Source organism: Camelus dromedarius, chromosome 10 (assembly GCF_036321535.1).
Source record: "Camelus dromedarius isolate mCamDro1 chromosome 10, mCamDro1.pat, whole genome shotgun sequence".
NCBI lineage: Eukaryota > Metazoa > Chordata > Mammalia > Artiodactyla > Camelidae > Camelus > Camelus dromedarius.
The window spans coordinates 59,730,977-59,748,723 of NC_087445.1; the positions used below are offsets into that span (position 1 = coordinate 59,730,977).

General features: G+C 36.6%; 1 protein-coding gene across 2 annotated transcripts in view; it reads left to right on the forward strand.

The window, feature by feature from the left end:
* KIAA1958 (KIAA1958 ortholog) overlaps nucleotides 1-17,747 on the forward strand; it is a 113,008-nt gene that overhangs the window by 48,038 nt on the left and 47,223 nt on the right. For both annotated transcript variants that reach the window (XM_031450211.2, XM_031450210.2), the window contains exon 2: nucleotides 6,079-7,267. In XM_031450211.2, coding sequence (XP_031306071.1) covers nucleotides 6,103-7,267 — 1,165 coding nt within the window. In that variant the 5' untranslated portion in view covers nucleotides 6,079-6,102. The remainder of the gene's footprint in view (nucleotides 1-6,078; nucleotides 7,268-17,747) is intronic.

Below are 17,747 nucleotides of genomic sequence, written 5' to 3' on the forward strand. Positions count from 1 at the left end.
ATAGTTGTTTTGTGAATTCTCTGGAGTTTTCTACATAAACAATGATGTCATCTACAAATAGAAAGAGTTTTGCTTCTTCTCTTCTAATTTTTCTACCTTTTTTTCCTTTTATTGTATTATTTCAGTGGCTGTGACACCTAGCACAATGTTGAATAAAAGTAATGCAAGGGGGCATTTTTGCCTTATTTGATCTTGGGGGGAAACAATTCAGTCTTTTACATTAAGTATGATGTTAATTGTGGATTTTTTATTAATGTCCTTTACCAGTTTGAAGAAGCTCCTACTATTATTAGTTTGCTAAGAGTTCTGTTTTTATCATTAATGGTTATTAAATTTTATCAAACACTTTTCTGCATCTGTTGAAGTGATCATATATTTTTACCCCCTATGGACTCAATATACTGAATTATATTGATTGAGCTTTTTGAATGTACAGCCAACCTTGCATTCCTGGGATAAGTCTTACTTGGTCATGATGTATTACCGACTTTATGTATTGTTGGATTCCTTTTGCTAATGTTTTCTAAAAGATTTCTGCATCAAATAAGGAACATTGATCTGTAATTTTCTTTGTACTGTCTTTCAGATTTTGGTATTAGGGTTATGCTTACATCCTCAAATAAGTTGGGTAGTGTTCCCGCTTCCTCCTAGTTTTTGAAAATATTTGCATAATTTCAGTATTATTTCTTCCTTGAATGTATGATAGAATTTACCAGTGAGACTTTTCTTTTGAGGAAGTGTTCTTTAGTTTAATTCATTTATAGATATTTGGCTACTCAGATATTTTATTTCTTCTTGTGTCATTTTGTCATCCATCAGCATTTGAGATTTAGTGATATTAAAATGACAGCAACGAGAGGGAGGGTATAGCTTAGTAGTAGAGTGCTGTGCTTAGCAGCACTAGCATGCATGAGGTCCTGGGTTCAATCCCCAGTACCACTGTAAAAGTAAATAAATAAATAAACCTAATTACCCCCCGCTTCCTCCCACCACCAGAAAACCCAACAGCAACAACAAATCCTTTGAAAAGTTCAGAACGTCAAAAAGAGAGAAACTATAAGAACTGTGGGGCAGATTGTTGGAACTGAAGTCAGGTGAAAGCCAACTAGATATTCAGGGTATTCAGCTGGTAGCTCGCTTTGTCAGATTTTGGAAAAGTAACAATTTTTTATATCCCCCCCTTTTTTTTCCTAAAAAGAAGATTTTTCTCAAACTTCTGAAAGAAAAATATTTTAATGGACCTTCTTTATACCCAGTGCTGGGTTAAGTTATTTTTATCATAATATTATTTCAATGTGTTTTATACATAAAATTTGTGCGGATTGTAGTTCTAAAATAGCTGTAGACCAAAGCAGACGTACAGATTCAACTAAAGTAAAACTGTTAAACTAATGTAAGTTCAAATTAACAACATTAATGTGATAGGGAGCCAGACTTGAGACAGTGTCTTTCTATTAGTATACTGCTGGTGGCTCTGTAGGATGTTAAGAGCACAGGCTCTGAAATAAGACTGAAGTCCCAATTCTGGGTCCATCATTACTTTGTCCAAGTAAAATGAGGATAATAATTTACCTAACTTTTTAGGATTGTTGATATAATTAGGATTATTGGTATATCGAGTTCTACAATAGTGCCTGGCAAACAATAATTGTTCAGTGAATATTAGCTGTAATAAGTTTTATATTCTTGTTCTGAAACCTAATGATCAATGTTACATTTAATGGTAGAAAGTCTGATTCTGTGTTTAATGTGTTTCTGATTTTGACTTTTAACAGTATAAATATTAACATATAAAATGTCTGCTTGACTAAGTTAACATAGTTATAGTATATTATTATAGCTTTATGTGTAATATATAATAATTATATTGTTATATTATAAAACAACTTTATAGCTTTGTTTACCAATTTAGGAAAATCAGATCTCATACTTAACCTAAACTCTGCTGGGCATGACTCACAATTTTTAATGAAGCGTCCCACAGTAACTTTGTAAAGCTGGTTGTCTAATCCAGTCATTGCCCATATCAGATGTGGGAAGATACTATCTGAAGTTATTTTCCTGTTCTTGGAAATGCATAAGAAGCATTATTTTTTAGCATAGAGCTAATCATCAGACTGCTGAAGGAAATCAGTAAATTCTAGAAATTACATTGACTCTTGAACAACGAGGGGGTTAATCTGTGTATGATTTATCATAGGCCCTGTGTATCCATGGTTCCTCCGCATCCATAGATTCAACCAACCACTGACTGTACAGTACTGTAGTATTTACTGTTGAAAAATAGCAGCATATAAGTGGACCTGTGCAGTTCAAACCCGCATCATTCAAGGGTTAGCTGTACTTACTCCACCAGTTAGAAAATACCTTGATTGTCTTGTCGTTGATTCTGTTTTGCATTAAAATTAGAATGTATTGCAGTATATTGATAGCTCTTCCTTATCAGCTTGGACTCAGTCCATTTAAGTACTTTAAATATCAGCTAATTACACTCTCATAACTACTAGTTAACATTGGTTGTTTGGTTGAAACAGATTAATAGTAACACTGGAAAAAATGTTTTCATTTTTATGTACTCAGGAAAAGTTTAAGAGCCTCTTCCTGAGATTGCTAGTGAATTTCAGAGTATAATAAAAGTGATTACTAACTGTTGATTCTTAAAGGATGGTGATTATTATAGAATTAAGTGGATAAGCTTTTAATAAAATTTAAAATTTTATCCATTTTGTCCTTTATTTATTTTAATTAAAAATTTTTTGTGGCTCTGGGGTCTTCAGCAAAGGTAGTATTTTACTACTGTATAGTAGCTTTTTTGCCTGGACAATAAGTACTTTTGAGTTCTGCAGGCTTACACAGTTTTGTGGGGTTTTTTTTAATTCTGCCATGTTTTTACAATTTGAACTGCTACAGTGTCTTCATTCAAATATTGTGCCATAGCGTATATGATCTCCTTTCTATGAGTGTATATCATTTGTTTCAACTCCTTTTAATTTTCTCATTAGGCTATGACAAAGAGGTATATTGCTACACCATCACATATGCCATTTTCATGATATCAGATCACAATGCCTTTCATTTGAATATTATCAATGCAAAAGAGTAGTTTTATATTCATATCTGTTAAAAAGAAAACAGCATGAACAGGTTTCCTGACAAATTGGAAGTTGAGTGATAACACTTTAGATGATTATGGGCACTAATGTGAGTATAGATACAAAAGCAAAGGGGCACTAAAGTTACAAGGCAATACTTAGGTATAAGATTTAGATGATTCATAATATGTTTATATTAATTGCATTTTTATGATGATAAAAATGAGAACAGTTATAAGCATTATGACAGAATTATAGACCTCCCAAGAATTTATTTGTAGAATCTAATCAGAGAAATAATTGTACTGGAGTATAGTGCAGAAAAAATGAAGGATTCTACTCCAAGAGTTCAAAAACCAGAGATGAATGTATTATTTTTTGTGTACCAGTTAGTAGTTGAGTTCAGCTATATGAAATCAAATACTCTAACAACAGTGGCTTAAGCAAGATCAGGGGTTTATCTTTCCCTTATGTAACAAGGAATCCTGGGCAGTTCAGGGCTGATACACTGGCTCCACGATGTCACCAGGCTCCTCTGGCTATCCTTATGTCCTGATTTCATGCTCCCAAGATGGCCTCTGAAGGTCCAGCCATCATGTTCTTGTTCCAGGCAGGAAGAAAAGAAGGACAAAAGGAAAAAGGCAAAAACTGACAAGTCTGAGTTTCAAAGGGCTTTTGCAGAAGCCCTGTGCAGTGATTTCCATTTACATATTATTTGCCAGAACTGTGTCATATGAGATTTCCCATTTCAAAGGAAGCTAAGAGAGATGTTTTGGGTGAGTGTGTTGCTGCCCCAACAGATTGGGACTCTGTAATGAATAAGAAAGAATGGACCGTCGGTAGGCAAAAAGCAGCCTATGCCACACCAATTAAACAGATATGTTAAGAAAGCTTAGAAACCAAAACATTAAAAAAAAAGTTCTCTTTTATCTGCATTTCTACTTTAAAATCATATGAAAGGAATATAAATGAAATAAGTCCCTGAATTTCTAGAGTATGAAGTCAGGAAACGTAAAGATCATATAGCTCTGTCATTTTAGGCTTAAAGATGATTAGTGACTTGTCTGAGGCCACACACATCAGTTCCAGGACAAAAGTTTGAAGTTCCTGACTCCCACACCAGTCACTGTTCTTTTGATTTATTGTGCTGCTTCATAAAATCTGGTTACTCATGTATTACTCTCCTACATACACAAGACAGCTGTGTTTTGGTTACACTATTGAGGAGAAAATCCTCTAATCCCTTGAACGATTACAATAAAAGTCATAGGAGGAATTTTCATGTTTTTTATCTGAGGGCCTTAGTGTTGATGGTGCTGCTAATACATATATATATATATTCATTCATTCACTCTTCATTCATTTATTCAGCACCAGTGGTAGATTATAAGATCTCAAGAGTAAAACCATGTCTTATTAATTTCTGTATCCCCAAGTAGGTCCTCATTGATGGATGAAAAATTATAGTCTCTATCCTCAGGTAATCCTCAGTGAGGTCTGAGAGATAGATAAGAATGTCAGTGTTAACAGTACAGCAAGGCAAAGTTCCTTGAGATGATGGAGGTACAGGAAGGGAATCAAAAATCTCTGAGGCTGAAAGAATATCTGGGAAGTCTTCAACATTAGGTGATCTGAGGTCAGTCTTGAAGGGGTTTTCCAGGTGAAAAAAAGGGGAAGGCTCCCTATCAAGCCAAAGAGTGAGTTTATTTAGAGACCTAGTAGGGGTAAGGAACTGTTTACAGAGGAGGAGACCCCAAGAAATATGGGAAGAGGCCACACCAGTAGAAAATGAGGCTTGGGAGGTTGACTATGGTCATGGCCACATCGCAGAGGCCTCATAACATGTTAAAGGATTTGAGTTTACCTAACTCTGCTGACGCGGTGCCATGGAGACAAGCAAGGCACCTTTTGTCACTCACAGCTGCAGATGAGCAGGGAAGACTAAATCACATGTCAGGATCCTTATTCATCCCTCCCCAGTTCTCTCCAGGATCTCCCTTTTGGCAGAGCCTTACTGGACCTTTTTAATCATACATGGACTGCATATCCTTTTTCACTTTTTCTGCCCATCATGTTGTCCTCACATTGTCCCAATCAAGAACCCATAACAAGTGATTGTTTTTGACCTCTGCCCAATAAAGAATGATTCGTTCCTATTTGGTAGTTGGTTATCCTTTGATGTATAGGAACCTCAGATGGTAAAATACACCAAAGACATGTTTAACCTCTAAAATGTGAGATAAAAGGCAATATTTTGGGAATTTTAGACAGCAAGGAGGTAGGAAGCCTGTTTGTACGATTTGGTTAAAGTACTGGCTCCTAGTCTACCCATCCTTGCTTCTGATCTTCAGCCTGCCTGTGTGGGGAGCCGCTAAGTGGCTCTCCTCCTGATCTGTTCTTCCTTTTAAAGACTTTTCTTCCCTACTTCCCAAATTTAACCCCTCATTCTCTCCTTAGACTCCCAGGAGTGTCATTTGTTTTCTGAGGCCCAACAATGGATTGACTTCCTTTCTTTAATGTCCATCCTAGAATGGATTTAAACCTTTGTTGGCTCAGCCTCTAGTAATGAAGTTTATGATGGCAGAGGGTGAAGTTGGAAGTTCATCCTCTTGGTTAAAACAAATAATATGCACATTTGATTGTTACGGGGCTGACTGAACCTCTCTCTTTGTGACTTTGGAAGTAAAATGTACTATAAAGAAATCTCACCTCTTTTTTTTTTTTCTTATGTAGACACTATTATAACAATAAAGGAAGTAAACAAAAATTTTCTCAAATCCCATAGTCATAAAATATAAACTGTCTTTACTTTTTTTCCTGTATTCTCTTCTAATCCCTGCCCATATGCAGTGATATTAACTAGATACAGTTTTTAAGTACATTTCTTTTTTATGCCACATGATCATAGTTCAAGGAAGTAGAAGTGATTGAGATATGGAAGTATCTTGGGTAATAATGGCTTCTTATTTTGATTATTTCCCTTTAGGAAAGACACTGCTGATCCTGTAACATGGAGGATTGCCTTCATACCTCATCTGAGAATCTATCCAAATTGGTCAGCTGGGCCCACAGCCATGGGACCATTTGCAGCCTCATTCCAAACCTGAAACATTTGCTTTCAGAAGGTTCCCATGGGAACCTGACAGCAATGTGGGGCTGCAGTGCCGGCCATGCTTATCACTGGCCACTGACAGCTACTTGCAGAGCTGGCTCCCAAGAAAGGGTCTGTTTCCAGGATAACAGAAGTTTTAACTCTGATAGTCCCAGTATAATTGGAGTGCCCTCTGAGACACAAACTAGCCCTGTTGAAAGGTACCCTGGGAGACCAGTGAAAACGAAGCTAGACTGTAATCGGACCAGAGACTCTTGTGACTTCTCTTATTGCAGTGAACCATCTGAGCTGGATGAAGCTGTTGAAGAATATGAAGATGAAAATACCCTGTTTGACATGGTTTGTGAATCTTCTGTTACAGATGAGGATAGTGACTTTGAGCCCCAAACCCAGAGGCCCCAAAGCATTGCTCGAAAAAGGCCTGGAATAGTCCCATCTTCTCTCCATTCAAGCTCCCAGTCTCAGATGATTGACGAATGCAGCAATGATGTCATCATTAAGAAAATCAAACAAGAGATTCCCGAAGATTATTATATTGTGGCAAATGCAGAGCTGACCGGAGGGGTAGATGGACCAGCCCTGTCGTTGACACAGATGGCAAAACCCAAGCCTCAGACTCATGCAGGTCCCTCCTGTATAGGCTCTGCTAAGCTGATTCCCCATGTAACATCTGTCATCAGCACAGAGCTGGACCCGCATGGTGTGTCCCCCTGTGTGATGTCCAGACCAGTCGTCCAGAAGACTGCCAGGGTATCTCTGGCTTCACCTAACAGAGGACCCACTGGTGCCCATGGCACCAGCCAGCAGGTGGCCATGCAGTTGCCTGTGAGCACATCCCATCCTAACAAACAGATCAGCATTCCTTTGTCTGCCCTGCAGCTACCTGGACAGGATGAGCAAGTTGCTTCTGAAGAGTTCCTGTCCCATCTGCCCAGCCAGGTCTCCTCCTGTGAGGTAGCCCTTTCTCCCTCAGTTAACACAGAGCCAGAAGTGAGCTCCAGTCAGCAGCAGCCCCCAGTCGCTCCAACCATAACCACTGAGGCCACAGCACAGTGCATACCAGGTATGGCACATGAGGTGACAGAGTCCCTCATTCACATACATCAGAGGATTCTGCGCCGTCAGCACTCATAGAACTGTTGGCTCAATTTGCTAGAATTCTGGCCTTTATTATTCTCAGAAAGATGGAAATAATGAAATATATTACATCTAGGTGATACTGTAAAGGAAATTTACCTGAATTAAGGCCATCTGTCCAGTTGATGTACCTCAGGGCTAAGACAGCTGTAGGATTGTGCTGTTGATATTGAATGGCTAGGTTTAAGGTTTGTATCTGATCTTTAAGCTGAATTTTCATATAGTAAAATTATTTCTGAAAAAAAAATTAACACTCTCCTATCAGTATCAGGGTATTTGGTTGCCGTTTTGAAGCTGAAATGATGCTGGGTTAGGTATATAATGACAATAGATGTCATGCTTTTTCAGTATTATTTATTTGAACCAATTTAGCACTTCATTTTAGCTGGTGTGGCAGTTTAAAACAAGTTTTTTTGTAAAAAGCAACAAATATATCTGAAAGAAGTATTTTATCTTTTCTCTCAAAATGTAAAAGAATCAGGTAACTTGCATTTCTGGAATACACGGACCTAACTGTAATGGATTTAGAGGAGATGGAAATAATTATATGAGGCCCCATTTGTAATTCTAACATTCTAATGTTCTGTAATTCTAACATTCAGTATTTATTTAATCTGGGCTATTATTATATAAAGAGATTTGAGTGTCATACTTTTGGGTTCATGATTCACATCTAATAGGCCAGAAGTAGAAACTTGGAAGGCCTAACCAGACATGCAGAGTATTATACAGAAAGCAGAAATTTGTGGCACATTTTGGTTTCATTTTAATCCCTCTCATAAACTTGTATTTTGGGAAAAGCTTCCTAGAAGCCTGAGGAACCTGTGCTTTTACCCTGGAACTTCTTGAAATTAAGTTGCTTTTGCAAACATGCTTTCCCAATTTTAGTGTCAGCCTTAAGATTCCCAAAGGAAATCTTCAATTTATGATTTTCCTGACACAGTCATGGTATTATTAATAAACTATACAATGAAGATACTCATATCCTGATTCAAAATTATGCTTTTCAGTTTGTTTTTCTTTCTTCTTGAAATGCCAGCTTTATTGAGCTATAATTCATGTACCATAAAATTAGTTCATATAAAGTATGCAATTCACTGTTTTTTGGTATATTCACAGAGTTATGTAATCATCATGACTGTCTTATTTCAAAACATTTTCATCACCCCAGAAAGAAACCCCATACCTGTTAGCAATCACTCTTTACCTCCTCCCAGCCCCTGTCAACCACTAATCTACTTTCTGTCTCTATGGATTTGCATATTCTGCATATTTCATGTAAATTGAATCATAGTAATATGGCCTTTTGTGATGGCTTTCTTGAACTTAGCATAATTTTTTAAGGTTAATCTATGTTGTAGCATCTATCAGCATTTTTTTTCCTTTTTATTGCCAAATATTATTTCACTGTATGCATATACCATAGTTTGTTTTTCCTTTCATGAGTTGATGGACGTTTAGGTTGTTAACATTTTTGGGCTATGGTAAATAATGCTGCTAATAACAATTGTGTACAAGTTTTTGTATGGATGTATATTTTCATTTCACTTGGGCAACTACCTAGAAGTGGAAGTGCTGGGTCATATGGTAACTCTATGTTTAACTTTCTGAGGAGCTGCCAAACTGTTTTCCAAAGTAGTTTTACCATTTTACAACTTCACCAGCAATTTAAGAAGATTCCTATTTCCCCACATGCTGACTGACACTTGTTATTTTCTGTAAAAAAAAAAAAAAAAAAAAAATTACCCTGTTGGGTGTGTGAAGTTGTATCTTGTCATAGTTTTGATTTTCATCACCCTAATGACTATTTTTTTTTTAAATGTGCTTATTGGCCATTTGTATGTCTTCTTTTGAGTAAAGTCCATTCAGATCCTTTGCCCATTTTCTAATTATGTTGTCTTTTGATGGTGAGTTATGAGTCCTTTATATATTCTGGTTGTATGTCTTTTATTAAATATATGATTTGTAAATATTTTATCTTATTCCCTGGACTGTCTCTCTTTCCCTTCCTTCCTTTCTAGTTTTACTACAGTCACTTAACCACAACATGGTCTTTGGCTAATCTTCACATCATTAGACACGGTGTTATCTTTGTTAGGCTGGTGAAAGTCTTTGTACTGAGAAATCTGACTTTTGATACATATAGGATGTACGTAGTACCTTTTCACTTAAATAGTTGTAAATCTAGTTTATTTATTTGTATACTTCCCCCTTTTTTGGTAACGTAGAAGACTTAGCCTGACAGAGTTTGTTGTATTCTCACTTAATTTATATTTGAGGGTAGAATTCAGAAATGTAATTTGCAAAGTGGTCCAGTGTATAGCTTAGTAAGACTGCGCTTTGTATTGTATATCTTTCCTTGCCTATCCTTGGATTTTCTTGCATCTGCCTAGTGGATGTTTATCCACTAGTATATGTGTAGTAAATGAGGCATTGAGGCTCTTTATTAAACCAAATATGAAAATCTTACTCTAAAAAATTATTTTGGAAAAGAAATCTAGCCTGTGTGAAAAAGAAATCACTTTTATCTATTTATTGTTGTGTAGAGTATATTCTCTAAGGATTTTGTCGTCTGTCAGTGAAATTGTGCTTCGTAAGATAGATGTAAAAAACAGCATGGCTGAGGATAACATATCACAAATACAGTCATGAACTGTGATTTGGCCTTACTCTCTCAAGGAGGATTGGTTTTGCTTGAAGTTGGAACTTCAAGAAAAACAGTACGAAGAACTAACTGGTTATGGGAATTTCCTAAGGAATGATCCTGATGGTTTGATTCATTGTTCTATGGAAGGACATTATATTGTAAGATATTATTAGCTTTAGAGAAACACTATTTGGACTGGAAGCATCAGTGGGACAAATAAAAATCTGATTGAGAGTTTTCTTTTGTAAGTGATACACAGTTAACTTATAATTTAACTTTGTTCCAGAAAGCCCAAACTAGGCTTTATTTATTTTTATTTATTTGTGCTTATTTATTTATAGTAGATAATCTTAATTTTAAAGATAGGTTTTTTTTTAAATTGAGAATCCAGCATGTTCAAATGTACAGGAATGCATATGTACAGATGAACCTTAAGCAGTTAATAGTTTAAAGCATATTTGCAAAATTGAGTACTTTTACTTGTTTGTTTTCTGAGGGGGAGATAATTAGGTTTCTTCACTGATTTCCGCTTGGGGGAGGTACTAGGGATTGAACCTGGGACCTGTTGTGTGCTGAGCATGTCCTCTACCACTTAAGCTATACATTTCCCCCTAAAATTGGGTGCTTTTAAAATGGATGTTGTGTAACCTTAAGTCTTTATCAAATCATTGTAGAAATACTACATGTCTTTGAATAACATTTTTAAAATAAATAATTTGACAAATGACTGCTGAGTCAACCAGAAACAAAGAGAAATTGTTCCATTTTGTTTAGTTTTACTGGTGCGATTTAAATTCTGTCTCCCTAGTAGGAAATCATTCTTATTTCTGTTCAGAACTAAACTCAAAAGTTATAAAATGTTAACAAGGTATGGATAAAATGATTAATTTTCACATCAACCCTATCATACTGCTCAACGTAAATCTTAGCAAACAGTAATGAGTAAAGAGGGTATATATTAATAGAAGAATTATTGACTATCTCCCAGTGGTTTCAATTCCATTAATTTTAGAGGTTTTTACGTAAATCTGGGGCATTTGTTATAAATTTAAATTTTTATTGCATCGTGATTTGGATTTTTATGTGTATATTTCTTAAATATATACACATACACACAAGCTTCCTTTATGATTTTGTGCAAGGACCTGTTTTATTAATCAGCTCTCTTCCTAGAAGTTTTATTGTAGCAAGCAATCAACTTTTGCTTACCAGATTTTGTAATATATATTTTTCTCTTGAAAATATACATCTTTTTCTAATAGACTCATGTGCTGTTTATATATTTGAAATATTAACTCATAGTTTGTCATGTACATTGGAAATACATATCCACCTATATTGGGAATACATTTCCCACTTTGACATTGAAATAATTTTGGTATAATTAATTTTGTTGATGGGATTTTTTGAGGAATGCGTTTTCTTAGTTTTTATGAAGGCTGTTCATTCAACCTCTGCCTGTCTATCTGTGTAGTTAGTTGTCATCTTTTCTGCTTTTGGTATTTTGCTTAGGAATTCCTTTCTCTGTCTTAAATCAGGTGAATATTTATCTATATTCTCCTCTGATTCCTTTTTGGTTATCTTCTCTTCTCCCCTTCTGGCTTCTTTCTTTTTTTTACCTTTAACTCTACAATCAGACTATATTTGAGGGGGGAACCTCACTTTATTATTTTTGCAGATAGTCAAGTATTCCAGAATCATTTTTTGACTGATTCTCATTCTCCATTGACTTTGATATATGTACCACATTTTTGTGTGTAACTGGGTCTATTTCTGGATTTTCAGTTCTGTTTCTGTATCTTTTTCAGTATCTTTTTTCTTCTAAGTTTTTACTAATTGATTATATTTTATACAAAATAAAATGCATTCAGAGAAAAAGAGGGATGCAGTCTAAAGCATTTAATAGGATACCTTTTTTGAAACCTACACATGTAAAATTGAGTTTGATGAGCTTATAAAAATTAAGTTATATATTCTAGTTATTTGATCTGTGTTGGCACACGTAAACAGTGGTGTTTCTTGTCAGAAATCTGAGTTAAAATAAATTTTAAAAGAGAATTAATTTCTTTATAGTCCAAAGACAAATCTTCATTTAAGCTTTTATCCAGGATTCAAATGATGTCTATAGTTTCTTTCTTGCCATTTCTCACCTTAGCTTTCTCTGTGTTAACTTCACCTGCAGATAACTTGATCCTTGCATGGTCCCCAAGGTGGTTGCCAAGTGTTGCTGAGATTCAGGTCTAGCAGTAGGTAGAGCCTGTGTCCGAGCCTTCCCACTAAGCCCCGAATCAGTCTTTGAAGCATCAAGCTCTCACCATAGAAACAGCATTGAGACCAGTCCTACACAGACCACGCAGCTGAGTGTGGGGGCCAGGTGGGAGTATCCTTCCAAAGACATTTTGGCTTCTAATCTTGAAAGGGATAGCACACCCGAGATACCTACTGCTGTTTGTGTTGAGTGGGTTTGTTGTTGTTGTTGGGTTTTTGAGCATTTAGTTTTCTTTATGTGGGCAGGTAAGAGTTGTTTATATGTCATTCAAAGACAGGATATACAAGAACAATGTTCTAGTGTAAGAGATAGAAATATGTATGAACAAGCATATGCTTGTGTGTTTATATGTGCATATGTATATATACAAATATATGCATGTATTATTTTATGTATTTCCCTTTTCCACAAGAAATATATGCCTCTTCTTACAAGATGGATCAAGACTAAATTTGTTTTTTTAGCCACACCCTTTCCTGTACCTTCCTGCAGGAAGACCTGAGATGTAAATTCTGAAAGATAAGACAGGCAAAGTAAAAATTTAGTCTCATTTTGTACCATCGTTTCCCTCCTTATCATAAATGGGTGCTCATCTGAAGGTTGATATGGCAGGCAGCATTGGGCATTGAGACGGTAGAGCCTGGCCACTGGGGAGTCTGGAATCAGACGTGCCGAAGTTGATTCCCAGTCCTGCCTCCTGCTGGCCTTGTGACCTTAGCTAAGTAACTTCATTTCTCTGAGACTGTTTCCTTATTTGTAAAGTGATACTGATGTCTGTCTCACAGGATTGTTTGAGGACCAAATGCAAATTATTAGGGGAAGCACTCAAGAGAGTACATGACATATGATAAACATTCAATAAATAGTTTCTACCGTTATTAATATTTTCATTATCATCATCATTGCTGCCATTATTAGATTGTGCTCGGTACTCTTTGAGTAGTCAAGTAAATTCTGATTTTATGCAGCTACATGTATTCATCTACTAAAATGTCATCCATAGACCAGTATCACTTAGGAGCTTATTAGAATTGTAGAATCTCAGACCTCACCCCAGATGCACAGAATCAGCATTTTCATTTTAGCAAGCTCTCCAGGTGATTTGCTTGCACACTGAAGCTTGAGAAGCAGTGATGTAGGAAATGAAGGATCCACATTAGAGGACACATTGTTATTCCCTCTGGCCGCCCAGTGACTTTGAACACTCTTCCTGTGTGAGAGAATTCCATCCTTTGTGCATCTGTACTTCCCCATTGGAGAGGCCTCAAACTTGCATGAAAAATAAGATACTTTTCTTTTTGTCACTAGGTTTATATTTTGAGTTAAAATAAACGATATCCCCTTGATGAGTGACCATTGATAGATACAGTATGCCCTATATTGTGTGCTCTCTTGCTCTGCAAACTGTATAAACAACCCATACGATGGTGAGGGGTAGAGACAGCTTCTCCTCACACTAATCCTTCTCTCCCTTCCCTAAGGGAGTTTCTGCTGAAATATGTCCATGTGGGGAGTGAAAGTCTTTGCATGTGATGTCAAAATGTATGCAGGGAGCAAAGGGCCACAGTTCATTATCTTAGAAGATCACACTGATAGCAGTGGGGAAGTGGAACTGTTTTACAGGAAAAATAATTGCAATAATCCAGATGGGAGATGGCAGTAAGTGCTCAAATGAGGCAGCAATAAAGGCATTAGAGAGAAGAAGACAGAGGAAGATGTTTTGGGAATTAGCAAGTACAGACCTTGGTAACTTCTGAGTGTTTGGCCTCTTAGGATCTCTATTGCCGTGCTTGTATTCTCTGTCCAAAGGCACAGCCCTGAGTTAGGCAACACCAGAAGGTCTTCAGGACCCAAATATCTACAATAAAGTTATAATTCTCTGTGTGTAGGGTAAAATAGCAGTTAAGAGTTCTGAAGCATGCCATGACCATTTATTCAACAGATAATCCAGTGGGAGCCTTCAAATTGCCAAGTTCAGGTTGGGTACTGCAGACACAGTAATGAACAAGGCACAAACATGGCTGTTGTTCTCATACTGCCTACGCTCTAGTGGGAGAGAGACACCTCAACTCTTGACCTCTCAAAACATCCTCAGTTTTTTAAAAAAACTCTTTAAAATATTTCCTGAACTAAGATTCTATTAAACTGTGAGAGACTTTGTAAGACTAAATTGGCTGCCTTTAGATAACATATTTATGGAGACTAGGATGATATATGGCTAAAAGTGGTAAAATGAACTATGATAAATGAAAGGCAGGTCTTTCTTCGCTGGAAATTAAAAGTGAAAAGGCTGCAGGCATCCTGTTCCACATCATAATTTATTTGAGACAATTTCTACATACCTAAAAATAACATGAGCCTAGTTAAATTAAAATTGTAATATTGCTTATTTTTGCAGACAACTAGTGATCTATCTTTAAGAATTAAAAATAATTGTTTATTAGTATTCTGAAAGGCAAAAATAGAAAATCAAGCTAATTGCGTTTTGTACAAATGCAAAATTTTCTGGGAAGTTACCAGTTTTATGAGCTTTTTCCCAGTGCTTGCTCTTCCCTTTTAAATACCATTTGTCTCAATATTTCACAAGCAAATCTTCCCAGCTGACTTTTTATTTCTTTAAAATAAAGGCATTTTCCTATTATTCCAATGAAGTAAACTTTTTTATTGTATTTAAAGTTTATTTACATATAATTGAGACTTCCAGATATGCAAAATGTATCTAAATACAGCAGAATAACAAGTTGCTGTAATCCTCAGCAAGAAGAAAATGATAATTTTCTTTCATTGAATTTGGATTTGGCAAAGACTTATGAGAAGCCAGGAGCCAGTTCAGAATTGAAGAGTCATTGACCTTGATTTTCTAGCCTATATATTCATTCCTTTTGGTCTGAGGAGGTGAAATAATGTACAACCTCTGGGCAGACAAGTCAGTGTCAGAGTACTGCAATCCTCACTTCAGATGTCATCCCTGTTTCTGTCTTCCTCAGAGAAGCAGCACACTCCCACTCCTCACACATCCAGCTGCCTGACCATCTTGGGTCACAGCAGGGATGGGTCAAGTACAGGTGATGCACTGTAGTTTAGGCTCGGCAGTAACTTCTATTTCAATCTAGATCTCATTATGTAACTAATGGCTTGTGTTCTCAAGGGTGTATTAGACCCAGAAGAAGAATTTATATAACATAGAAAAATGATGAATTATGCTTCTGTGGCTGCAAGGTGATTTTAAGCTGTATTTTAGATGAGAACAGTGATCAGAACTGTAAATCTGACTTAATGATTGATGCATCTTGGTTGGTTTATTGACTTCAGTTGTGATACACATATCAGGCTGATTCTTCAATACCGCCTTGAAACTATAGGATTGCTTTCTCAGATAAAAACAGTAATTTTACTGCCTTTTTCATTGCTTTTTATTTTTATCAAGGTTATACATGTATGTGGCAATCAGTTTTGCTGAACAATAACAGTTTCACCTCAGCTCTCATCACCTCATAATCCCACTCTTCAAAGGAAACTTCTTTTGAGCCTTTCTATTTTCATTCCTTCCAGAATTCTGAACAAACTGTTTATACTGTTTCTTGGTTTTTCTCTTGATTTATGAACTTCAGAAAATATCTGCAGGTTCCTTGTTATGAATGATGAGGACTTAACTTATTTTCATGACCCTCCCAATATTTGATTGTTATGCTGTTAAAATACACAAGTAACCAACAGAAAAATTAAAGATAATGAAAGAGGAAATAAATATGCTTTCTCAACCTCAGGGTGAAGACAGTAGTGTCCTTACCCTGCCTTCTACTGTTTTCCCCTCCCTTCTTACCATCTTCTTCACTTCACAGGGTTGTCGGTATTTTCCTTTTCCTCTCTGGCCATAACTAAGTCTTTCCTGCTCTTTCTGTAGATTGACTGTGAACGTTCAAAACCAGTAACACCATATATAATTTTTGAACAGTGAAAATATTGTGCATAGCTATTAGTGTTCTAAGATTGAATTTCTTTCCATCCTGATGAATTTCTTGACCTCTGGGACAAGGAAAGGAGAGGGTTCCCAAGGGTTGTGTAGATAAATGACTTAATCCATGTAAAAGGTTTGGAACAATTCCTGGTACAGAGAGTAAGTCCTCAATAAGTATGTCTCAGCATTATTATTATTATTATTGTGTTTCATTGCATCTGAAATATCATTGATTGTAACATGTACCATTATTTTATGTTCCACAGAGAAAGAAAAAACATGCTACCAGTTAAAACTATAATCCCCATGAATTGTGAGATAAATTTCAGAGATGTTAAAATGTGAAGAAGTGCATCTCACTATCAGTGAAATATGGTGTTATTCTAGTTTGGGGGTTTTGAATGTGTGTGTATTTTCCTAAAATTTTGGGTAGCATTTCTTGACAAGAGAGCAGTGTGTTCTTATCATATCTGTGTGGTCCCTCCAAGAGTACAGTTTTAGGCCTTCAGTCTTCCTGTTGCAATTTGGACTAGTTGCTTTAACCTAAGCCTCAGGAAACCCTCCCACTCTAAGGTTTCCCCTGGGTTGTATCCACGGTTCCCTAGATTTCTTGTTTTCCCTTTACTTTCTTCTTATTTTCCTGGAGTTCATCAAATAAATTCCCAAGAATGGATAGGTGGGAAGTAATTTTGAGTCTTTAAATTGCTGAAAATTCCTTTCCTCTAACATGATTTTTAGAAGTTTTCCTTTAGTACTCGTTCCTTCTGCAAGGATTATAGTTACAGTAATCTATCAGATTTCTTTCAGAATTTTAATTTGAAGCATTTAAAAAATTTCTGTCTTTGAATTATCTTTTCCTTCAGTTTTTCTGTTCCTTTTTCTTCATCCTTCTCTTTTATGCTGCTGCTTTTCTTCTGATGCCTAATATAATTGTTGTCCACATTTGAGAACATAGGACAAGAATCTGGTGTTGGCTTCTTTTGCAGTTCTGCAAATAGGTTTGCTTCCCCTAGGTCTTTTCCTGAGTGAGAAGTAGGTATTGATAAGCAAGATTCCTTTTACAGAGAGGATGTGGAGAATTGGTGACTGATGAGCAGTCTCCCAGAGACAAGTCTCAGACACCAGCACCCACATTAGAGGCTTCCGTTCTCCCAACATGTTGGGTTCAATTTCCTTAGCAAAATTTGGTCTAAGTAGAGGGCCCTTTTAGGATCTCAGGTATATGGACAGGAATGTATCCCGCTGTGTTTTTGGGCCCCCAAGGTGTGAGGGGGCTAGAGCCAAATATAGGGCCCTTTCCGAATTTTCAGGGGTATAGACAGGATTGTCTCCTGAGAGGTCCCTGTGTCAGCCCATTTGTGACTGGCTAGGACAGGCTGGAGCTCAGTTACAGGGCCTTTTAGAATCTCCTGCCTGACTGAATTTGGTGGGCTTACTTCTGGGGCTCCCCACCACAGCCAAGGCACTTCCGGGTCCACAGCCTGAACCAAAGTCTGTGTGCCCACTTCCTGATGCGTGGGTGGGCGTGATTC